General features: G+C 33.3%; 2 protein-coding genes across 2 annotated transcripts; one reads left to right on the forward strand and one right to left on the reverse strand.

The window, feature by feature from the left end:
• Positions 1 to 4,306: 4,306 nt before the first annotated feature.
• On the reverse strand, positions 4,307 to 5,956 carry LOC134727630 (uncharacterized). The gene has a single exon (XM_063592011.1). The coding sequence runs from the start codon at positions 5,954 to 5,956 to the stop codon at positions 4,307 to 4,309; it is 1,650 nt and encodes a 549-aa protein (XP_063448081.1).
• Positions 5,957 to 6,558: 602 nt separating this feature from the next.
• Positions 6,559 to 25,117, forward strand: LOC134727631 (uncharacterized). The gene is made up of 7 exons (XM_063592012.1): positions 6,559 to 6,702; positions 8,471 to 8,616; positions 9,232 to 9,377; positions 10,547 to 10,619; positions 11,100 to 11,274; positions 23,857 to 23,920; positions 25,095 to 25,117. Exons 1-7 carry the CDS (start codon positions 6,559 to 6,561, stop codon positions 25,115 to 25,117), a joined length of 771 nt encoding a protein of 256 aa, XP_063448082.1.
• The last annotated feature ends 1,776 nt before the right edge of the window (positions 25,118 to 26,893 follow it).

The following is a 26,893-nucleotide window of genomic DNA, read 5'->3' on the forward strand; positions in this document are numbered from 1 at the left end:
AACAAGTGTGGACACAGATTAGTGTGGATAGTATGTTTGGAGGTGTGACAGTGTTTTATATGACAAAAGGAGTTCTGCGATTTTCCTATATGGTGTTATTAATAATGTTAACTGAGACACTAATTGCATTAATTACCAAATGATTTTTATGATAGAATATGGCCGTGTTCACACCAAACGCCGTGTACAGTAAGCATGTTTACACTTGGTTTAATGTAATCTACACTAGTTTCACATAAGATTTGTCCAAATCTATACACCTTGTTTAGTTACCTGTACATAAGATTTGTTCACACTTGTAAACTATATGTCATTTAAATGTCATTACGTAGAACCGAACTCAAATTTTCGAACAACTTTTCTAGCAGTAAGGGAACGACCATTTGACCTAAAAAAAAAGGGGGAGGATGGATTTTCCCACAATTTGATTAAAAAAAAACGGGTCATACAGATGATAAAAATGAAAATATAGTCTGATTCCAAAGTTTCCCCATACATTATGGTGTTAAATATTGAATTGGTACCATCGAACAAAATTGAATATTAACTTTCGCGCGAGAAAAAATTCAGACTAAGACCCCCCCCCCCTTTTTTTAGGTAAAGTGGTTGCTCCTTTAAAAAGTCATTTTGGATGATTTGCAGAAGTTTAAAGATGCCTCGACTACGCATTAAAAATATAGGCTGCATCAGCGTGCTTAAAGACAAAGAAACAGAATTGCGATGTTAAGGATCACTACATTTCTATCTTTTCTGTTTGTTTCAAATTATATTTTTTCTCCAATGAGTATTTAGCAAAAAAGGAAGGGGTGATGTTTTTTGTTTTTGTTATTTCTTACTATCTAACGGATCTGAGATACTAAACCTCACCCTTTTTCAGTAATGCATTTTTGAGTGAATCATTGTTTGAGTAAAGGCCAGTGGCAAATATTTCTGTCAGTGTGTACGTCCAGTCGATTCGGGAAGACCTTTTCAAATGGATTATGTGTTCGGCAATAATGGTGAATGAGTCTTGTCTGTCTTGATATGGGGTTAATAAGGCTACGTAAAGTGTTTTTATAACAAATAAATATATCAAGTATAGAAAAATATTTTTGTAAATAACTTTGTTCATAAGTGTTATAAGTATCAATTTTATATAAAAATTGCTTCTTTTTTTAAATATACATGGGAAAATCAGAGTTCTGAATGCTTATTTTTGTGTACACTTAACCTACACAAGGCCTACATCGACTATCGACTGCATGTATACAAAACATGATTTACACTACATGTAAACATTGAGTTTTATCAATGGGAACGTAATTATGTTTAGTTTATGTGTGAGTTACACGAACACAACACCAAAGTTAGGTCAATGTGAACACGGCCTATGTTCCACATCTTTGATTTTGGATACATTTTGTAGCTAGGAGAGCAACACATAAAATTTTAGTTTACATTTGTTTATATAATAACAATCATTGAGGTTTCTGTAATCAACATCAATGTGAAATCATAATGCAGAGACTCTAAAGACACGTGCAGCGCTTATGTGAACCCTTGTTCGGTTGCTTTCTGTCAAATTAGTTTTTTTCTAACCGGGTTTTAAAAACCATTATTTAAGAATTGAATGCTTCTTTTTGTAACTCCATCGGGATGTAAAAGCGTTGAACGAAGTACATTTTGTACGAAGCGCGGAAGTGCTCTATTTAAAAAAATGTGCACACGGTCAACGCTATTACAACCTTACGAAGTTACAAAATGAAGCATTCAATACTTATAATTACATTTCTTTTAGCTAGGATCATGAAAACACGGTTTTTATCAAGTTTTCATTTAACTTACTTGTGCACTTTATTGTGGAACCTCGGCGTGTCATTATGCATGAGAAATTTTATTGTGTTATGAAGTTGATTAAGGAATAACGCGAGATTGCAATGTAGCCAATCAAAATAACGTGTTATAATGAAACATACATCTACTGTAATTATATCTTCATGGCAATGGTTTAAACTTTGTTATATATTATGTAAGATGTTGTAAGATTGCCAATGACTAAATGTTATCCTCTGTATGTTGTCGCAAGGCCCTCAACAATGAGTCAGATTCATGTTTTGTTTCATAGTGGACATTTACGACACCCTTATTTGAAAGAGAGACATTTCTGAAGTAAAACCGATCCCAGAATTATTTTGCGATTTAAAAAAAGTAAAAAAAAATTCAGACATCATTTTTGTACCAGAAACAAAAGGAACCACGAAATGTTTAATTTTAATCTTTGACCAACCTGATGTTCCAAGTTTAATTTCCATAATCATGACGACCTCTATACTCCACAAAGAATTTATATTAAATGTGAAATAAGTGAAGAAAGTGTTTCGTGATAAATGTACTGACCCATTAAAGGGCATTTGAAGTATACAAATACAAGAAAGATATATTTGATTTGAATACCAAATATTCATCTCTCTTTCATTTATCTCTTTCTTATTCGTGTTACTTTTTATATATATCATCACAGAAACAAGCTATTGGAACCATATTTAACGTATAACTCTTATGAAAAAACTACACCTATTTGTCACTGCACGAACTCATTATTAAACTGAATTTTAATTTCAAGCACTGAGAAGGACTTCAATCTGTTATTTTTACGAATGTTTACTTGATTTTGATTTAAACGTTCTCCTGAAACACAAAAAGGCCATAAAAATGTGCTCCGGAATATTCCGGACTGGATTGCAATTTCAAAATTGGGCATGGTAAGTGAGTCCGGAATATTCCGGAGTGGTCGGAGTCCGGAGCCAAGGTGACTCCGGAATATTCCGTACCAGTCCGGAATATTCCGGAGTAAGGGAATCGGGATTCACGTCCAGGTCCGGAATATTCCGGAGTGGTCCGGAATATTCCGGAGTGAGGGAATCGGGATTCACCTGGGTCCGGAATATTCCGGAGTGGTCCGGACAGATCCGGAGTGAGGGAACGGGGATTCAGGCGGAGGGAATCGGGATTCGGGCGGAGGGAGGATCCCCTTCGTAATACTAAATGATCAATTATCAACATACACATATTTAGCCTAAGACTTCTATTTGTTTCCGAGGGAATGTTTTCATGTTTCTACTTGTAATAAAAAATAGAAAGTTAAACAGTCTTCGTCTGAATTTGTTGACCATATCATATTTCTAAATTAGAACAAAATCAAAGTCAAAGTGACCTGCTATGAATTCTATGCAACTGATGAGAGACATTTTTAACAGTGTTTGTACACGAATCAACTTTTATGGATTAATAATTAACTCATCACAAGCCGTAAAAACTAACCGTTAGTTAATCAAGACTTCTATGTTAACTTGATTGGTATGAGATTTACATTTAAATTAATCTAATTACTCTGTATTTTGAAACTTAAGTATTATTGTTTAATTTATAATTTAAAGATAGGCGAAAGTACGAGAGCGACATTCAAATTCAAAAGTCGAAAATAAACTGACAACGTTGTGGCTAAAAAAAAGAAAATCAGACCAACAATAGTGCAAAAAAACAAAACACAGAAAAAGTACAAGGAATTTGTTGACAAATAAATGGACAATTCGTATTATAAAAAATACCAACTCCTAAGGAACAGATGATACGTATATTGTCTTCTTTGTCGGACATTTTAGGCAAATATTTTTGAATTTATTAGGTTCATGAACACGTACACACACAATACTTGCTATCTTGATAGAGGTTATTGTTAAAACGGCGGTCGGTAATTCATGTGTAATTGACACAAAAAAAAAAAAACCAGAGGAGCAAGCTATGTGTGTAGTACGTTTGACTTTCGTTAATATGATTTTAAAAGAAAGGTGATAACAAAAACACTGCATCCCACCTAAAATCTTAACTTTTCAATAGACAATGAAGATTCATCCGAGTACTCGCGAGTACTCGAGTATCATGACCGAGTATCCGAGTATTACATTTCAGATCTTTTGACATCCCTACTTATTTACATTATCAGCCATACAAGTTGGTCTCTTACTATCTCCACGAGACACGTTTCCTTTTCATTGGGCGTTTTCTCCCAGTACACAGATTGCAACCAGCAACATACATCCTAACGTCGGATTAATTGCAAACTAGGCCAATAGAAAGACTGACGTATTTTCTCTAAATTTTTATGTATACCTAGGTGACCTGCACATTCTGTCTCATGACAACATTGTAAAACTTGCTTACGCTCAGACATTGGAATTACCGCTTGAAATTTCACAACGTTAAGTTCACAGTCCATGTGGCGTCTAACTACTACATCACCATGGACCTCTAAGCAACCAAACTGACTTCATAATGACCTTAGAGAATATCCCTTACTTGATACCTCATTGTACTGTGGCCTTTGACCCTCTGTCAACCACCGCTTAACAAGTGTAAGGTCCGAGTCATTCGATTGTAAGTCGTTTAAAGTCAAGTCTTCACTTTTGTCCGGCATCTGACTTGTAACTATGTTTACCTGACTTTGTTCTCTCTTAGAACAATCACGGTCCATTTTTGACTGTCTGTCTGATGTTAACCGACATGGTTTTCTCTGAAAATCAGCATTTCTACTTTGGGTACCTTGAACACATAGGGGGACCTTAACGTTATCGATGTGTAATACGTTAGCAGACAAGTCAATCAGACACTTATTTTTCTTCATAAAGTCCAAACCTAGAATACCATCGACTTGTAGGTCAGTTACAACGGCCTCTGATATAAACTTCTCTTTACCAAAATCAAGTGTAAAACTACCCTTTCCCTTAAGGCTTAAATACTTGTCACTGACGGACTTTATCTGTGACCTAGTTTCACTCAAATGTGGCCTACACAAGTCAGGAATTGAATCGTATACTCTTTTAGAAACTAACGTTAGTGTAGCTCCAGTATCCACCACAAACTTGACTGGTACACCTTGAATGTTTAACTCAACAAACATTCCTACATTTTCTGATGCTGAAACAACAACAGCGCCTTCGTCATTGTTTGAAGGCTTAATTTCAGACTTCAGTGTCTTGACTGTACCGTCCGTATATGTTCCGTTGTTATCAGTTTCCAGAGTACTTTGCTTCTGATTATTAGTGGGACAATTTCTTGCAAAGTGCCCTATTTCTCCACAACTAAAACAGGGACCACACCCTTTCCCTTTACTTTGTGTGTTAGTTATCTTCCCCTTTTGTTGGAACTTTCTTTGGGACTTTAAATCCTGAATCTCTCTTGTTATGGCCAGTAAATTATTCTCAATCGTCTGCATCCATGTCGTCATTTGTCCCATAGAAATAGCGGTGTCAGGACTAGTATGTGCTTCTGTCCGTTCGTCAATAGTAGTATGTCGTAAATGACCCATACTGTTCAGTGTTTTGCTCTCTGCCGTGTTATAGGCTTCAAGCTCAACTGCCAACCGTATAGCATCGTTAAGACCTTTTGGACGAGACTGTTTAATTCTCAATCTCATTTCAGAGTCTACTAACGCATCTATAAATTGTTCGTTGGCGAGCGTGTCCTTTAATTCGAACGGAGCAGTCGGGTATGCCAGATTAGAAAGTCTTCGAACTGACTGACCTAACCCCGGCAAAGTGTCACTTGCTTTTTGACAACATTCCTTAAATTGAACCCGGTGTAGTTCAGTTTGACTTGAAGGAGCAAAGCGTTCCTCAAGTGCATTAACTAGGTCTGAAAATATTAGTCTCTTTTCCTTTGGTAAATCAGCAAGGACTGCTTGAGCCTGGCCAATCAGTGACACGGCCAAGTACAAACCTTTCTGGTATTCAGACCACATATTTTCTAGGTTACACATCTCAAAGTGTGCTAAGTAGTCGATCCAAGAAGTATTGCCATCATATTTTGATGGTTTGATTTTAACATCATTCGAATCAGAGCAAACAGTATGAGCAGTACTTTGATTTATTGTTAATTCCGGCTTAGGATGAACATACCGATCTTTATTTTCAACAACCATCGGACGTACACCCTGATCTTTAGGTGTAGATGATATAAAACCTTGTCCATGTTGTATTGTGCTTTCACTAAGCGACTGTATTTGCCTACTAATTTCAGCAATCTGATCGTCAATATTCAAGATATTTATTACAATACAATGCAAACAAAATGAAACAATTTTCATTAAATAATACACTTGTGTTTCAACTCAGCCGTGACTTACGACTTTACCTCACGGTTGATTCACTTAAATCTTTTAAGTAAACATTGATGTTAACTGACAATAAATTAAATAACGATCAATCAATCAAATAGTATTTGATAGACAACTTGAATCCCAACCGCTAGCCACCAAATATGTAACATGTAACCAGGCGTTAATATCCCAAACGTCCGTTCCAGTCAATACTGTCCACAAACAATATGGTAATGCTAAAAACTACAACTATCCAAATTGTGCACAATGAACTAAAATATACACACTGACTCTTTGTCGAAATAAAGTAACAATGCACAATAAAACAATTATATATACAAATATAATCCAATAAACCAGCCTGTCCTCAAGATGGGACGATGTGTCACTTATAGACAGTATAGCTGGTACAGCTTGTCCTCCGAATGGGACAGTCTGTCAATACAAAACAGAGAGGTTTGATACAACTTGTCCTCCGAGTGGGACAACCTGTCACTACCAGACAGTGCGGGCTGGAACAACTTGTCCTCCGAGTGGGACAACCTGTCACTACCAGACAGTGCGGGCTGGTACAGCCTGTCCTCCGTGTGGGACAGTCTGCTATGTCAATCCTGTCAACATGTACGTCCACTTTGTACCCAGTACAAAGTGTCCTCTGAATATCAAGGCTCTTGTAGCACTTAGTATATCCGACGTACGCTAGTTGAAGGAAAACAGCTCATCGACAGCCAACCGACAGCCTCGAGTGCCGTTTCTCAATCTCTTATATACCCCAGGGCGACTATACTATTTCTTTGATAGGGGTGTTCTCTAAATGTTACCCTTACGGAGCATAGAGAGTCCTTTACGATCACCCCTATAACTTCCGACCCTGCCACTAATTTCCCCGCCAAAAGTCTAAATCTGCGTAACTCTTTCTCGAGCGTAAACCATACATTGGTATACTAAGATTCTACTTGATTATAACCTTAACGACCAATAAACATTACACAACTACACCACGAGCGTAAGATACTTTTCTTCCGATATATATTGAACTTGTTATGAAAATACGATTTATCATTTTAATAAGGCATTAAATAAAAAGTCAGTGGTTCAGCAAAAGAAAAACACTAGTGCATATGAAAACTGTTTCATTTTGGGATGTCGAAAGTCCTTTGGGTGAGTGAAAGGAAGTCTGAAAATATAATATTTAATTCAAAAATAATCTTACGTTAACCAATTTAAACAATTTTCAAATCATAAAGGGATGTGATATGACTGCCAATAAGACAAATATCGACCAGAGTCCATATTATGTGGATATAAGCTTTAAGTTCCCGTATCTTTATATACGTTGATACAATGTAGGAACATAATTTCAAAATATCAACCTTGTGGCCAATGCCTTAAAATGCCTAAAGTTTTTAAAACTTTTTGGGATTCGAGCGTCACTGATGAGTCTTTTGTAGACGAAACGCGCTACTGGCGTATATATATAAAACTTAGTCCTGGTATCTGTGACCAGTTTATCAATTTACCTGCATGTATCCAAGGACAAAGTCATCCAATGTAACAGTACAACATGAGATCAAACTATAACTAGAATTGCCATTACAAGCATCACCCTTCCCCCATTGCCACTAAGTGGCAACCATTTTGGAAATTCTAAAGTAATATGCCACATCTAGATTTGCCAGTCAACTGTTCTGTAAAGTTTCATACACTTTTCAAAAATTAAAAAAAAAAATGATATGTTTTATCAGTTTCCATGATAACATAGTAAATCTGAGGATTCCTAAATTCATCCAAATATGTATATAATATACAGCTATGATGTGTTAAAATTTGATGATGCAAAGTTCAGGCATACTCAAATTATGCACTAAAAACTAAAAGCCCATTTTTTCACTCTTTTATTGTTTCCGTGGTAACAGTGGCCATCTTGGAAGTGCCAATTCTCACTGCACCTCTGGCAATGGTGGTTAACATTATTGTTTAGTCCCATTAAAATTGGTCCATACGATTCCGAGAATTTGCATGGACAAAAAGTGTGGAATAATAAAAAAAAAAAAAAGAATGAAACATAACAATATGTCACCCGACCACCGTTAGGGTGACATAAAGAACAGTTGAAAAACTTTAACTCATCAGATCGAGGAAATGCAGCTAAAAAAGTACGGACGAGGCAGTGCTATAATACATTGTACATCCCAACAACGAAAAAGACACTTAATTCAAATATTAGAGTATTCACAGTTACTTAAAGCTAGTTCAGAACCAAAAATAACTAATAAAACGAGTTCTGCTGCTACGATATGCATATTTTTATCAAATATCTTTTTTCTATTTTATTAGAATAAGACAAAACTTAATGTACTTCATGTGAAGGGCGAAAACAGTTCAAATATAGCTGGTGGAAAGAATGCACATTTTTATCAACTGGAATGTAAATCCGCCGGTGCCTTTGTAGCATCCGCAAACACCAGCATGCAGATAAAAATGTAAGAAAAAAAGTATCATAAAAGTTAATCTTTGTGTCATTTATTAGATTCAAGTTATTACATTTTAAACTTTTAACAAGTTGAGTAAAAAGGAGAAAGAAATATTCGAAGTTAAAATGCAAAAACAATGATGAAATTCAACAAAACACTACAAAAAAAACTTAAAAGAGTAACAAAAACCCAACAAAAACCTAGGTTTATCTAAAGTCGCCTTGAAGGCTATGTAACAGCTCTGTTAGTGTTTTGTAAATAGAATGTTTCAAAGCAACATTTCTGGTATCCTTGGAAATGCTTTTGTTTGCCTGTTGTAGTTACTTACCCGTCTTTTTTTTTAAATAATTAAAAATGTTTTTTTTTTTAATATAAATATTTTTTGATAATGTATGGTCCTTGCCGGTAAAATTTACTCACAATATTTTAAGACTGTATTTTATACACGCCATACGCACTGGTGTGTTGGTTGGTGACTGTATACACACTTCAGGATATCATTTATGTATGTTTTCTTTATTTGGTGTTGATTAATGTTTAATAGTGTCATGCATGGATTTAATAACAGATCAAATGTAAAAAAAAAATACACATTACACCATATTTTTTAATGTTTACTTAAAGTCCAGCACCAACAGATTTTAAGCAGGAAATCAAGAAACCAACTGAACCAACCAAAACCATCAAGCTGGTCATTACAGACAAAAAAGGAACCCCGGCAACATCAGTTCACATTGGCGATCCATTGTTGTTAAAAATAACTGGACCAGGTAACATATTGTATAGCACATGGTAAATGCTGACACAAAAATAGATTATATGATTGCAAGATACCGAATTAGACTTATTACCGTGTTTATAATAATATGATAAACACGGCGGGTGCCTCATGTGGAGCAGAATCTGCTTACCCTACCGGAGCACCTGAGACCACCCCAGAGAAAACTGGGGTTCGTGTTCCGTATACTTTTGTTTTCTATGATGTGTCATGTGTTCTTATATTTAAAATAAAATTGAGAATGGAAATGGGGAATGTGTCAAAGAGACAACAACCCGACCACTGAGAAGACAACAGCAGAAGGTCACCAACAGGTCTTCAATGCAGCGAGAAATTCCCGCACCCGGAGGCGTCCTTCAGCTGACCCCTCTACAAATATATATACTAGTTCAGTGATAATGAACGCCATACTAAACTCCAAATTGTACACAAGAAACTAAAATTAAAAATAATACAAGACTAACAAAGGGCAGAGGCTCCTGACTTAGGACAGGCGCAAAATTGCGGCGGGGTTAAACATGTTTATGAGATCTCAACCCTCCCCCTATACCTCTAGTCAATACAGAAAAGTAAACGCATAACAATACGCACATAAAAATTCAGTTCAAGAGAAGTCCGAGTCTGATGTCAGAAGATATTCGAAGATATGGTATGAGTGTCAGTGAAAAAAACTATCGATCCAAGTCACAATTTATTAATGTAATCAATTATAGAGTCAAAGTACGGTTTTCAACACGGAGCCTTTGCTCACACCGAACAGCAAGTTATAAAGGGCCCCAAAAAAATACTAGCGCAAAACCTTTCAAACGGGAAAACCAACGGTCTAATATATAAAAACGAGTCTTAGGTTAACCAATCTCGTAAAGACCAAAATGTTTAGGTATACATGTATGTTCAAAAGACAGCAAACCAACAACATACACAGAGACCCATTTTACCACATGGTTTAAACTTGTATCAAGTACATATATGTTATGAATATCGGCAAATACATGTTTTAGCAAAATCGATCGTAAACAAATATTAACTACTGAACACATTATTGTGATTTAAAATTTACATAAATGAAAATGAAAGACTATAAATTAAATGCATTTTTAGTAAGTTGTACAATCTTCTGTGAATATAATTAACGTAAAACTTTTTGTTTGTCTTTTTTAGCTGATTATACAATCGAACCTATTAGTTGTAATGCGTCATCATCTGTGGATACAGATTACGTTATGTGGACCAAGTAAGTTATTATGTATGCGTTATCAATACAATTACATTGGCATTCAAAAGGATTTGATGTTTAAAGATTTGCTCATTGACTAATAGTGTTATAAACATTAAAAATGCGAAAATGGTAATATGGTACATCAATGTACAGGAATTTAAAAGGTGGCTCAATTGTTAAACAATGGGAGTGATGCCTTGACTTTGTTTATCTGAAAGATCCATACCAATAATAAGTGAGTAAATGCATTGATATTCATTATATTTAAAAGAAATATATTAACAATTTGTACTTATGGGATGACTTCTTATATTATACTTACCGGAGATTTTAATGAGCTGTCTTAAAAAAAATAAGTTATTATATTATAATTTAAAAAGAGTTTCAATATGTGTTTGCGCATTTTCATATATGATTGATTTACCTTCATTTATTTGTCAATATAAAATAATCGGTAAAGTACAGTAACAAAGATACATACTATTTTTCTTTCAGCGACTCTTGTTCTTCAAAGGATACAGCTGTGATCGATAATGCTTGGATTCATAACAAAACAATTCCTAATATTGTTTCGATATCAATGTATGGTTTTCGTTTTGTGAAGTCCAACACAGTAGTGGTTACATGTTCTGCCTTGTTTTGTCCAAAAGGGATGACATGCTCTTCCAAAGTAAGTTACCGTAAAATATGAATAGGAATTTAATATATTTAGCTTATCTGGCCAACAGAGCCAGGTAAGCTTTTCTCATCACTTGGCGTCAAATTTACAAAATTATCCATTCAAACTATTTTCCACCTAGTAGTCAAATCCAAATATGTAATAACGAATATAGCATTCAGAACAGAGTGGGATATGATTTAAATATAATATTGATTCAAAAGATACATGTATGATCTATTAAGCAATTGTTTTGTAAAAACATTGGGAATATTATATTGTTTTGTCCTAATTTGTATAAAAATTCATTATAATAATATTTATTCATCTTTCATCCCTATATTGCTGTTATTTCTTTCAAAGTCATGCCTATTAAATTCCACTCTTCTTCATTATTGTGTCTTCAAAACGGCCAAAGTACATTTTAATACAGTACTGTTATTTTCCAATATGTATTACTCTGTACATGTATATTGAGGTATAATTATGCAAGAGTTACGACAATGTGACACCAGTTGTACGGTTTATAGAATGTGTTCTGTAGATATAATGTACAATTCCTAGAGTTGCAATATTAGATTTAATCTTTTATTTCTTTCGTCTAAAGTTTCGCGTTTTTTTCTCTTCTCTAGCCATGCGTTAATGTCAGACCAGCTGTAAGCAGTAGAAGAAAAAGAAATGCCGACGTAGAATCAGAGAATGGTTACCTAGAAGAATCTGTGTCCACTTCTTTCACTGTAGTTGACAAAAGAATCGACACAAGTGGCTGTTCAGGTATTTAATTTACCCATTCAAAGTAATATCATATATAAAGATAGTTCATTCATATCTCATTGCAACGAACATGAAAAGAAAATTCGTGTTACCATGTAACTTCTTTTTTGGGAAAATATATAGTTACATATTAAGCACACTTTTTTAATTGATTACAAATGCTATCTTTTAACCTTACTGTCGGTAGAATAGTCTTCTCGCTTATCTAGATTGCAAACGCTAAAATAGAGAGAAGAAAACAATACAGATTCAACGTATTTCTATGCATAATAGAATTTCACGCTTTCAATTGATATGTTTTGTTAACATATTCGGTATCTCAAATGTTGTTAGAATGTCATTTTTCACAAATTTATTATTGATGTTGAAATGCAATACTAGTATGTCAATACATGGTACTTAAAATTAAGTTATAATATACATGTTGCTTCCTAATATTTGAAAAAAAAGAGATGAAATATTTTTAATTTATTTTTATAACAGCCAAGTGTATAAATATTTGATATGTTCCCCCGTGATCAGGTGATATTATTCAAATCCTGTCATAAAAAAAAGATAGGGAATCAGTGTAAATGATCCGGTAATGTAGGCAATAAATTAACTTTATCGTATTCACCAAACATAATGTCAAGGCTTTGATTACTTCCTATCACCAAACAAATTGAATTCGAACTTGGTTATGATTACAATATATTTCAACATTTTTGTATAATTCGAAAAGGTTATTTTTAAGAGCTTTTCTCATTTCAGGTACATTTGGCAGTGTTTTTACGTATGTAACAGCATGTGTACTGATGTTAGCGCTCAAATGACACTGTGTCCAATCGGATTTTAATTCATAGATAGAAGAAAAAACATACAATATTGACAAATGTCTTTTCATATTGTTATCCGTATTACGTATTTGTAATGTAAATGTTGTTTAATAAATAAATGCTAACAACTAAGATGTTGAAAAAATCTACTAAAGCCGAACGACCTTCGAAATGCTTTGACGAAATATTGCACGGAACATTTCTTTTTAGAACAATTACTAAGGGTACCATTATATCTTTCCCGGGGCTAAAAATCACATCCGGTTACATACGAAAAGGGGTCGAATATCATTCCATTGATTTTGACAGCTGTTTGAACCAGATATCCTACATTTTACTGCATTAAATAATGTCTGGCTCATAAACGTATATATTGGGTGTTTCAAAGCACCGCAGTGGTTTTATTTGGTGTTTCTATGGAATGATTTAGAAATTTGATGTTGCATGGTTATTAAATCTTGTACACAGATAAAAACGAGGTTAAAAATTGATTGGTTAATTTCCAGAAATAGTTGTTTTCTTAATATATGCAGTGACATATCATGTGAAATTTTGTCTATAGCACTGGAGATAACACTTCTTTATTTGAAAAAAAGTTAATTCTGCACAATTTTTTTAAAAAGCGCAAAAAATAGCGAATACAAATAGGAGAAATCAAAGGTACTAAATCAATGGTGGTATTACAGATTAAAGTGACACAAGCTGTATCACTTGCCCGAGTTAAACCCCGGGTTTATGTTTGATGCTTGTTGCATTTTCTTATAGTTTCTGTGTTAAGTTTTACAGACTATTGTTTGCTTTTGTATGTGTTTGGTTTTACTAGAGTTTTATGTTAGTCTTCGGCTGCTTTTATATGATTGTTCCGTTTATAAATGTGTTTTAAGGCACCTGAAATGTGCCGTTGATTTGTAATAGAAGCATATATATATATATATATATGTATATATTAGCGATTATTCTCTGACTTGACCTTTTATGAGTCATTTTACGTCTAATGATCGAGAAAAATAAGAAATTGATTACATCTTACATTGAGTATTCAAAGAAGAAGTTAACCCCATTTAATATGACACATGTGTAGCCGGATCTGCTTACCTTTCCGGAGCACCTAAGTTCAACCCCAGTTTTTGGTGTGGTTCGTGTTGCTTAGTCTTTAGTTTTTAAATGTGTCTTGTGTATTATCATTTGTCTGTTTGTCTTTGTTTTATTTTTTACCGATGGCGTTGTCAGTTTATTTTCTATCTATGAATTTGAAAATCCCTGATGGACTCTTGTGTCTTGTACACCTCTTTTATAGAATAAACAAAAGAACACAAGTGTGCTAAATCAAGTTTATCCAATGAAATTGGAATTGGTTATCACCATCATTGTTTAACATAAAATCTAGATTGAAAACAAGGTCAAATTTGCAAATAGAATCATATTCAAAACAGTGTGGTCCTGTCCATTGATTGACGACCTAGATTATCCCATTGACTGGGACAGATTAGGTGAACGTTTGTCGGTAACGACCATTGCTCACTTCTTACTTATTATAGAATTTAAACTGTGGGGTCACCAAAGGTTCTTCACGCCTTTAATGATAAAATTATTCGAAAAATTATTCAGGAATAACCTTTATGTTTTGATTTATATTATTGATATAAATCAACACATCGTATTATTCCGGACTAGTTTTTCGAATTGCTTTATTTAGGTGTTGAGAACCTTTGGTGACCCCACAGATTCAGTGTTTTAACAAGTACATAGTGAGCAGTGATTGTTACCGACAAACGTTCACCTAATCTGTCCCAGTCAATGGGATAATTTAGGTCGTCTATCAATGGCCAGGACCACACTGTTTTGAATATGATTCTATGAGTAGAAATATTAAAACAAGATGCAAGTCATGTAATTAAGTTAAAACAAGAGTAATAAAATTGAGAATGGAAATGGGGAATGTGTCAAAGAGATAACAACCCGACCAAATAAAAAACAACAGCAGAAGGTCACCAACAGGTCTTCAATATAGCGAGAAATTCCCGCACCCGGAGGCGTCCTTCAGCTAGCTGGCCCCTAAACAAATATATACTAGTTCAGTGATAATGAACGCCATACTAATTTCCAAATTGTACACAAGAAACTAAAATTAAAATAATACAAGACTAACAAAGGCCAGAGGCTCCTGACTTGGGACAGGCGCAAAAATGCGGCGGGGTTAAACATGTTTGTGAGATCTCAACCCTCCCCCTATACCTCTAACCAATGTAGAAAAGTAAACGCATAACAATACGCACATTAAAATTCAGTTCAAGAGAAGTCCGAGTCTGATGTCAGAAGATGTAACCAAAGAAAATAAACAAAATGACAATAATACATAAATAACAACAGACTACTAGCAGTTAACTGACATGCCAGCTCCAGACTTCAATTAAACTGACTGAAAGATTATGATTTCATCATATGAACATCAGGCACAATCCTTCCCGTTAGGGGTTTAGTATCATACCATCATAACATATATGAGAAGAACATAACCCGTGTCATGCCAACAACTGTTTTTAGAATACATGTGTTTAGTTCCGACACAAAGACCTTATCAGTGACTCAATATTAACGCCAAAATATGCAATCTTTAATGACTTGACAACAGTATCGTAATTATATCCCTTCTTAATAAGTATATTCAAAGTTTTTGTAAGTTTCTGAGGTGAATACTGACACATTTGTGCTTTATAAAGAATATTTTCATAAAAAAATGGATGTGAAATACCTGAAAGTATAAAAAGTCTGCATGTTGAGCTATATTTACGAATGATGTCTTTATACCGATGATAAAATTTAGTAAATGTTTTGACTAGTTTGTGATATCGAAAAACCCTGGTGTAATAATTTTTCAGTAATACATAAATTTCTCTCGTTAAAATCTAAAACATTGTTACATATATACACGAGCGAATCGTACAAGTTGAGATATATAAACACCGTAAGATGGTGACAAGGGAACGTCACCATCTAAAAACGGATAATTAACGATAGGAAATGAAAAATCATCCCTTTTATCATAAATTTTAGTATTCAGCTTTCCGTTATTGATATAGATATCAAGATCGAGGAAAGGGCAGTGGTCATTGTTAGTATTAGCTTTATTTAAAGTAAGTTCAGCAGGATACATTTCATTAATATACATACTGAAGTCGTCATTATTGAGAGCCAAAATATCATCCAAATATCTAAAAGTATTATTAAATTTGTTTATCAGATGTTGTTTTGATGGGTCTTTGCTTATTTTTGTCATAAATTGTTACTCATAACAATACAAAAAGAGGTCCGCAATAAGTCGTGCACAATTAGTCCCCATTGGAATTCCGATAATCTGACGATATACGGAATCACCAAAGCGAACAAAAATGTTATCTAGTAAAAATTCAAGGGCATATATAGTATCAAAGCATGTCCAATTAACATAGTTTTTTTGTTTATTGCTATCAAAAAATGACCTAAAAGAGTTTGAACATATATATTCACATTCTGATTTTTTGAATGCCCATTTAATTAGGTGTGTGAATTTTTTCTTAATGAGAATTTGAGGCAATGTGGTATACAGGGTAGAAAATCAAAACTTTGAACAGATTCAAAATCACTAATATAAGCATGCAATTTATCAAGTACTTCCAACGAGTTCTTGACACTCCAAAAGTAATTTATTCCACTATTTTCGAAGGCCTTATTTGAACAATTTATTATAAGGTTTTTAATTGTACCAAGTGTGCTGGTAAGAAGAATAGACAATTTAGTGGTTGAACAATGGCTTGAAGACGAAATAAATCTATATTTGTAAGGGGTTTTGTGTAGCTTCGGAAGCCAATACATAGTTAGGACTTTCATTGCATTTGGCTCTGCTTGGCAAATCCATCAGAGATCAAAATGATTGGAATGCTGTCATATTGCAATGTAAAATTATATCGTAATATTTGTAGATTCTTAAAAAACATTATCAAATATCTATAATTATTCACTTTTGAATACATATGTAAAAACTTACATAATCATGACATTGTGTTAAATCCAAATGATAGAGACTGACTGTATATACACATGAATGTGTCACGAGAATCACGTGCATGATTGTTTATTGTGTGTTAGCTCCTGTTGTCGTATATTATATATACATGCTTATCATAATTGTATTGTAATTACTGTATAGATATATCGTCTATTTATGTATGAATATATAGTGACCTCTTGTACACTGTTGTGTCTGAGGATAATAAAAACTTTGAATCTTGAAAATGTTTGTTACAGATTTCGTTTTCTGAAAATGGAGTCAGTTGGAATGTTGGTGAATTTGTGATTTCCTTTTTCAGAACCTCAATGTAAAATAAGATTATATCAATAATTAAGCTACCGCAACAAACTACTAATTGAAATCAAACGTTTACAATTGTCCACTTCTTTCTGCTTTTTTTTTTAATATTTAACGAAAAAAAGGGATTCGTTTTCTATCTTTTCAAATTAAACCGTACTATTTGTATTTGTTCCGATTCATTTTCTATGTAAGGAAAACACTTCCGCCAATCCTTAACATAAACGCTTCGAAGATAAACATTTATTCTGTTTATTGTACAAATATTCAAAAAAAAATCCGTTGTTTATATTTTGTCGCGTGATGTTTATGAAATATTTTCAGTTATGATTTTATATACATGTAAAACCAAGCTAAAATATCAATGCGTTGAATACTATCAAATCCTTCTTTTTCCCATTTTGATAAATTACAATTATGGAGATCCTCCTATGGGCATGAATTAATCAAAATGGAAGTTCTGATTTGTTCACCTATTTATAAATCAAATTTTGAATTGTCGGTCATGTATTTACTTTCAAATTTATCTATTTTATCTCAGAAGTCATTTAAAGTCAACAAGTTGACGACATGGAATTAGTAAAACTATCATCTATTTATATTAAAATTTTAATAAATGTTTATCGGAAGAAGGCATTATCCAAACTGATAACCTCTAACAATGATTATGTGACACCATAAACTTCCGTTTATACTGTTTCCACAATATGACGGAATGTGTATTATTACCCATCTTGAATAAGTAAAATATCGCAAAATACTAAACAAAAGGTTATGTTTCGGTCTCCAACAACTCCAAAAACTTGAAATAAATTAAATCGGCAAAAAAGAAACTTAAAAGCTTTTCCGTGCATAATTATAAACCGTTTGGACTTGTTTTAAAAATATTAAACATTTAATTTACATGAATGTCTCATAAGAACCCGTTCTTTTGCTATGCGGTTGAAAGACATTCAAAAAGGAGAATTTAATTCACTGTTAAATGAAACATTCGATCATGATAGCACATGCAATAATTGTATAGGCGTCAGTTGTTGATTGTGTGCAATTTTTAGTAGCACTTCCTACAAGAGTCGGATTTAGAGCTTTTTCAGCCCCCTATGATTATATAGGGAATCATTGAAGCATGACTGGAACGCCCCTCCCCCCCTTTTAGGCAGTCAGTGGCGGGGTACGCGCTTATGAAAAATTCTGGATCCGCCACTGCATACAATGTAAGAGTTGTGCTTGTTTCAACGTTTTGACACACTAAAAGAATTACTAAAGAGGCAGAAACACATATTAGAGTTATAGCTCCAATATACAAAGTGCGACGTGTTTATGACATTAAAGCGACATCACAAGGTTCGGTTCTGTACTTTAATGTCCAAATTATAACAACCTGTTCAAGTTGAAATTTTAAATGTGTACTGTAAAATGTACTGAGATACAAAGTGTATCACGTGTTTCAAATTTCAAACTTTAATCTCAGACGGGTTACTTCATATGTGAAAACGAAATAGAGTTATAATTTAAGGTTCCACGATTCATTCTTTTTTCTTTAGTAATAATGAAGTTCTTCTTTTAATTCTGTTCACGGTCAATATCTATTAAAGACGTTAGGGTGGACAATATTTGTTCGACTTATTGATATTAAGCTAATCACACCATGAATGATAAACTTGGTGATTTTATCAGCTCTGTTTGGAATATTAGCACATTTTTATCTCATTAAGAAGCCTATTACGTTACTAGGTATTTGAATACAAACAAATTTCAACTTTTTAAAATAAACACCCAACCTATCCCGACTCTATTATCTAGTATTTGAATAAACTTTTCAGTTTTGATCGATGGATTCTTAATAAGTACACGTACAAAGACTGTAAAATATTGCGTAACAAATATGGGAAAAACATAAGTCTGATATTCTGTCTGAGAAACTTGTAATAAAATTAATACTAAGTTCGAGTTTCTTTTTCAGATTAATCTTAACATACATAATGCTTTATAACATTACAACTACACGTAGTTCATGTCTCTTTTTCATACTAACCTTATTGTAATCATCCTTCAAATATTACATGCTCGGTTTTAAACATTAGGATATTCAAAGACTACATGGGGACTTGGTTTTTGCTTTAATGTTTCTCTCTAATTTAATGATATAGGACAGTAGAGGTATAAATTATTGCTGGCCTATGATAGTGGTGGTATATTTATATTAATTGACAGAGCGTACTCAGTTTACTGCAAGTGTTCGATTAAGATAGGTGTGACATTATTTGTTTCCGACTTTTATTTTCGGATAAATTATGTTTTGAAATTTCAACATTCTTAAAGCACTTGATTCGATCTTATTTTGTGTTCCGGATTTTATTACAACTTGACTGTATATTTGGTTATCCCAGTACTTGGAATATTTAACATATCTAATTCCCCACAAAACTGCTGCATCAAAGCAAATTTCATCGGTAGCGTTCTTTTTCTAATATTACTGATATTTATCGTAATTACGGTGTGTTTGTTGAATTAAAAACATCCCGATATATACTCACCGAAGGATGACTTCTACATAATTGTGTGTTTGGGTATTTAATTATATTTTTGGGGGAGGGAGGTTGAATTATGTTATATTCGTGTTTTCTTTAAACAGCTATCGCCACACAAAAAAAACACTAAACTATGTAACCGTAACGCTTTGTCTTTTTTTTATTTTGTTTGTTACAGTATTCCAAAGCACCTGGTTTCACTGTAAGTCTAGATTGAAGATGATATTATAAAAGTGTTGGCTCAATTAGGTATTAGCCACTGTCTCTTACTTTATCTATAAATATTAACTTTGTAAACTAAATAAACGAATGTCAAAAAGTCCTTTGAATAAGTTAATTTAATTTGATTCCCATTATTTGAAGAATCTTAATAATTTCCTTTATCATGAATAAAGGTGGGAGATACTGGTGCCGGTAAACTATTAATTAGTCAACCCAGGATAACCGCCTCTTTTTTTATCTCTAGTATAAATGCCTAAAGCACCTTTCCTTTTCAGACAAACTATTCGTATATTTTGGAGTGAAAGGAATAACTTGTTTTGCATTTTGTTGGTACGTATTGCTTACAAATTATTTAGAACTCATAAACCTTAATATTTATATCTATATTTAGGAAAAAATGTAGTACTACTTGAATTGATTATTTGTGGGTTTTTTTTTTGTTTTTTTTTTATATTTCATATGAATAAATACTTAAAATTTGTTTTAACATTTGATTAAAAAGACGCAGTTTTAGACGAAATTATTCCGTATGTTTCATCAACTCTCATTCTCTTACACTATTGTGAAAAACTATTTGCCTGACACAAAAGAAAACTGGCGCCCATTATAACTAATTCAAAGATGAAAATTATCAATTTTAAAGAAATGGGAGGCGGGTTTTTTTTTCGTTGCATTTTTTTTTTTTTTTTCAGTGTAAAAAATCTTTATGCAACATAGAGAAATAGAATTCGAAGTGAGGAGGATTGATATGTACGAACGAAAATTTGTTAAATGAAATTCATAAAATAAATTGTGTCCAATGCACGCAAAATGTTTTCTGTCGGTCAAACCAATATTTAAACAAAACATTGATTAGAATTGAAAATTGCAATGCGAAATGTGTCAAAGACACAGCAACCCGACAATAGGGCAGACAACAGCCGAAGACCACCAATGAGAAACTCCCTTAACCGTAGGCGCCCGCCACTGTCACCTAAATAAATCCGAATACTAGTTCAGTGATACATGTAATGGACGTCATACGACACTCCAAATTATACACAAGAAACTATAATTAAAAATTGTACAAGACTAACAAAGGCCAGAGGCTTCTGAATCGAGAGAGGGACCGAAATACGGCGGGTTTAAACATGTTTTTAAGATGCTGTTTTTTCAATAGGTATTTGCTTGACCTTTCTTGTCAAACAGACGAGTCATTTAAAAATATTCAATATAAATTCAGAGAAGACGATCTATAACTCTTATATAGTTTAAAACATTTCCTCAGTGATGCAAGTTTATAATATTTTTTTTTTCGAGCGGTGCGAGTTCGGTCTCTGTGTGACACTGAAGACCCGAGAAAAGTGAAATTTACTAAGAGAAGAAGCAATCTAATGAATAAACATATATTTCTTCCCGTTTGTTAATTTTACTCCTTTTTTAGTAGTACGAGTATGATCGAGTGATGCAAGTTGTAATAATTAGTGAGAGTATTTAAGTGGTACGAGTTTACGTGTCATAAATTAACGTCAAATTGAATACAAATTCATTTTCGACTGCTTACAAATCATAGACAGTAAGAAACCAGCTAGGGGATTTTATGTGAGATCTAATAATTATTTTACGCTTATTAAAACAATTACTATATGAAGTTATTAAGTACATCAAATACACTTACTATTTGATAGTATATAAAACTGCAGTCGATCTTTGGCTCGGAGACCAACCGGTTAATCAAAAGTTGGTCTACAAATTTAATAGTATAAGATTCTGGATCTTCGCAGGGTTTAGAGGGACATTGCCCCTTTCCGTGTGTTATATCGCCATCCCTGTCTTTGAAAGGAGAGAAAATATTTCCTTGAAGAACAAAGTCAGCACACATTTAGACATTAAACTTAAGTTTATAAACTTAAGAATATACTACTACTAACCCATTTCAGCAGATTTTATAGTTTGATCTTATGGTGTACACTTACACAACTGTCTCTGTTAAACGGAGGATAGGGCGCCTTTAAACTAGGTACATAACGCCACATTATTTGTGTGTTTGTCCAATGCTAGGAGCATGTATTAAGTGTTTGTCGTATTTTGCTGTTTCTCTAATTTTATTTTTCGTACATTGTTTTTCGCATAGTTTGTTCTTATTTTATGTCGCTAAATCACTGTCCAAATTAAGGCGAGTGTATGTTGCCAACAAACTAGGTTAACCCCGCCCAGTCTATATGTGCCTGTCCCAAGTCTAATTCAGTGGTTGTCGTTATTTTGTTGCTGTATATCATCATGATCATATTTGTTTTTCATTGATTATTTCGAACATGAATCAGGTCATTAGTTTTCTCGTAAGAATTATTTTACAATTTTTATTTAAGCCTATTATAGCTGTCTATGCGGTATGTGTTTTACTCATTGTTGAAGACCGTACGGTGACATTAAATTATTATTTTATGTTTTTTTTAGTCTCTTGTAGAGAGTTGTCTCAGTGGCAATCATTCCACATCTTCTTTTCTTTATTTTAATACTGATTTGGAGTTTAATTTAAAATGTACGAATCCATAGGGTTTCCGCCAATTGGTTGCATTAACCACCAAAAGAAACAATGATTTGGAATACTTTTGTTACTGCTTTGCATCTTTTTATATATTTGACCTTTCGAATATTTTATTCGGGAAGCTACTCGAAACAAGTTCCGTGCAAACTAAATTTGTGATCTTCATTATCTTAAGTGACTTTTTTATTTAACTTATTGTTACGCAGTATGATTTATTGCTGTAGTTTGCCAAATGTTCAGTAGAAAATAGTTCAATACATTTTCAATAAACCTAATAGTTAGTTTTACAATGTGGGTCAACCAAGCTGAATGTTGGGTTTCCAACAATTTCCAAAGGAAAATACATCTTGAATAAGGACAGACATCCATGTATATGCCAAAAGCGAGACACGTTATCTAAGCGAGGCAACGCCCCAATTCCGGCAGAAAGTGTTTGCGCACTTGTATAGGACGTTCTCTTTAGCATGGTTTTTACTTTCGAATGGGAGGAGTCTAGTGTATATTTCTATAATGGTATCAAAAACTTCACAACGCACTGATGTGATTTTATCTTGCATTACGTAACTGGATTTTCTAACAAAACGATATCTTGGTATCTATAATTTTCGGAAAATACAAAAAAGAAAAACCTACCATTAGACCAAAGTATTTTCTCAATTTATTAAACTGATGATAAATATACTATAGATCAAAACGTCCAAATATCATGTTTTTGTCTAGCCTGTAACATGTTTTCAAACCTTAGTTAATATCTGCATACATTAAAAATGGAATTAGGACGGGGGTTCGGTGGTCGAATGGTCTAAGAATTCCAACTAACATCCAGCAAAAAAAGTCGGCTTAGTCCAACTGCTGTTTACAAGCCCTGAAATCACAAATGTTAAACAATTCAAACGAGAAAAATAACGGTCTATTTGATGTAAAAAATTGAACGAAAAACAAATATTTAACAAAGCAAAAAAAAACCAAAACACTGAATTACAAGCTCCTGGCTTGGGACAGGCACACACATTATACATACATAATGTAACAGGGTTGCGGGATCCCAGCCCTCTCCTTACCTTAGACAGTAGTGTTTCAGATCGAAGCAAATACATAGATATACATTGTACATCAAGCTAAATCACAGAATGCACGTGGCCGAGTACTTTTAAATCCCCAGAAAAAGTACAGATTTTTTTTTGTCTTTAAAAATGACAGGATCTGCCAGAATGAATAGTTTTATTTCTAGTTAGGTACACTGTTCTTCAACTCCTTAAATTCTAATATTTGCTAATTTTATAGATGAAAAAAATCCTTAAAAAATTACGTTCTTTTATGAACAGTTATACTCCAACTTTAGTAATTTGTAACGACTTTTTAAATTTATTATTATTTCAGGTAGTTACACACACAGTTCGTCGGAATAATGGCAGTAGCAGCAGTAGTTTGTATTCTATCATTGGTAAGTTTCAATAAAAGTACAAAAGTCCTGCAACAATGAGCAAATCACTTTATGTCATGTGAAACAAAAAAGTCGTGTACATTTACAAGAGTATGGTTGCAAGAGGCTTCTATATATTATATTCTAATGTCGGGATCATAGTCTCGTTAAACCAAGATTTATTTTTTTCAAAATATCTTCTTCAAATTTATAAGTAGATATAGGAAGATGTGGTGTGAGTGCCAATGAGACAACTCTCCATCCAAATAACAATTTAAAAATTAAACCATTATAGGTTAAAGTACGGCCTTCAACACGGAGCCTTGGCTCACACCGAACAACAAGCTATAAAGGGCCCCAAAATTACTAGTGTAAAACCATTCAAACGGGAAAACCAACGGTCTAATCTATATAAACAAAACGAGAAACGAGAAACACGTATATATTACATAAACAAACGACAACTACTGTACATCAGATTCCTGACTTAGGACAGGTGCAAACATTTGCAGCGGGATTAAACGTTTTAATGGGCCCAAACCTTCTCCCTTTTTCTGAAACAATAGCATAACATCACAACATATAAAAACATACGATAAAATATCAATTAGCAGACTTAACTCAATCAAAAAACGTATGATTACACAAAGAACGAATAAATTTGATCTGCGATATCTGAATACAAATGCACAGTTAATTAAATATTAGAGACAAACAGTCATGACCAAAAGGCTATCAAATAAATTCAAACACACTGAGAAATATTTAACCAATCAGTGCACGTATACAACATTAGGCTAATATGTATTTTCTTTAAACCAATATCTGAAGAATTTCATCCAAAAAAAGGTACGACGCTAAGACAAGTATCCAAAGAGAATCAACACTTGTATATCTTCAATCATGCTTAAACCCTCTGATAAAAGAGGGATGAAAGATAGCAGCGGCACATTCAAACTCATAAATCGAAATAAAATGACAAAGTCATGGCTAAAAAAGAAAAAGACAAATAGACAAACAATATCAAATATAGTACACGGAACACAATATCAGGTGCTCCGGAAGCGTAAGCTTTTTGTAATCTGTATATTGACACCATGCAGAAGCGGAATTGTAAATGTCTGGAAAATAATCATTACGTGCTTCAATATTCAAATGCAAAAATTGTCATACATAATTGTTTTTTTTATTTCAGCTTTACTTTTCAACAATAGTTGAAACAGCAACAAACGTTTCAACACTTATAACCCCTACTTCACCTCCTCCTCCTTTGGAATTTAGTGAGTATTTATGTTCATTACACATGTCATGCCTATTATTTTACCTTTTAATGAAAACGATTTTGACGAATGCACCATTAATTTGGGCACATGACATACATTTGTTTTAATGTAAATATGTAAAAAATAATTATTGGTGTAAAGAACGACACACGTTTGTCAACGATAATAATGATTAAAAGGCGATGTTTTGTTTACGAATGTCAATCTGAAAGCAACTTTGCAACGAAGAAGTTTTTATAACCAAACCTAGACTTACACTAATTGACAGTTAACTTAACTTGTCTAGTTATATAATGATATTGTCAGGCTAAAACTAAAGTAGAGTTCAAAGTGTTAGACAGAGACTTTTAATGATCTGGATTCATTCAGCTCAAAATTCCCAAAAGTAACAAAACACTTAACGGAAGGAAATCAGACTATCACTAATTTAATAGCGATTTCTGAGTTAAGACCGGCACACACAATAGGTGCGGGTGCAATAACTAGTATTTATATTTGTATAATAACTCTACCGCTTTTTTTGAAAATTCAATAAGTGAAGAGGAACAAACAATTAGAATCCTAGCATTGCGTTAACATTACTTAACTTCTATAATAACGGGGCGGCAAATATCAAAATCACAAGTACAAATACAGTACCTGAAGCATTACCGTGTCAAGTGAAGGACTAACCTTCTTATCTCGACCCATGATGTCTCGATCCCTGCAGTTAAATACCAATGATTTAGTGTTGACTTCATACAACAACGTCAAAACATGATCTGATGTACAGTAGTTGTCGTCTGTTTATGAAGTTCATACGTGTTTAACTCGATTCTTGTTTTTTAAATAGATTTGACCGTTGGTTTTCCCGTTTGAATGGTTTAACACTTGTTATTTTGGGGGCCCTTTATAGGTTGATATTCGGTGTGAGCCAAGACTCCGTCTTGAAGGCCGTACCTTGACCTATAATGGTTTACTTTTATAAACTGTTTCTTGGATGGAGAGTTGTCTCTTTGTTCGTGTAAATGTGATCCTAGAAGTTAGTGCAACTACGCGTATAATGAGCCAACTAATATATAATATACATGTACACTCCATAAGAAGTTATTATCAGAACATCACTATCAAGTAATAATGGAAAATTAACAATAAGAAAAGAAAGAATATGATGGTAGTCAAATATTTTGTTATAGTTTTACTGATTTCTTCACCAGCTGTTTGATTAAAAAAAATGATGGGTTTTATTAGTATTATGGAAAAAAAACTGGAATGAACCTTAACGGAGACAATATATTCCATGTATAGCCATGTATATTTTAATTTCTATCTTTTTATTGAAGTTGACAGATCTATTGTATCTTTTTTATAAAAAAAAAATCATGCTTAGTCAAGACATTTTGCAATTTTGCAAATATAAGGTTGATATGTATATAGTCCACCAAAGAAACGATACACAAGTTTGAAAACACTGTTATATCATCCAATGAAATCACTTACAAAGCAAATGTACATGTATATGATTAGAAGAACTTGACCAAACTAGAAAATTACATAATACTAAGTTATTGAACTCAGGAGTAATATTTATTTTGCGGAAAATGATGAGAAAAGTCGCGCGGCACTTAATTTCGAAGATGAGAATGAAATATTCAAATATATGCAAAGGCATTCATAATATTAAGCAGATCATATTTAATTAAGTGGTTTTGGCGAGAAAATAAGACTCTGT

Source organism: Mytilus trossulus, chromosome 8 (assembly GCF_036588685.1).
Source record: "Mytilus trossulus isolate FHL-02 chromosome 8, PNRI_Mtr1.1.1.hap1, whole genome shotgun sequence".
Classification (NCBI taxonomy): domain Eukaryota; kingdom Metazoa; phylum Mollusca; class Bivalvia; order Mytilida; family Mytilidae; genus Mytilus; species Mytilus trossulus.

Excerpts from the sequence above, each read along its gene's own strand:
- LOC134727631 (XM_063592012.1), top strand. The coding sequence starts at position 6,559 with ATGGGACAGTCTGTCAATACAAAACAGAGAGGTTTGATACAACTTGTC. Across the intron at positions 6,703-8,470 it reads CTACCAGACAGTGCGGGCTG|AATAAGACAAAACTTAATGT; the intron begins GTACAGCCTGTC and ends CTATTTTATTAG. Across the intron at positions 9,378-10,546 it reads GTTAAAAATAACTGGACCAG|CTGATTATACAATCGAACCT; the intron begins GTAACATATTGT and ends TGTCTTTTTTAG.
- LOC134727630 (XM_063592011.1), bottom strand. The coding sequence starts at position 5,956 with ATGGTTGTTGAAAATAAAGATCGGTATGTTCATCCTAAGCCGGAATTA.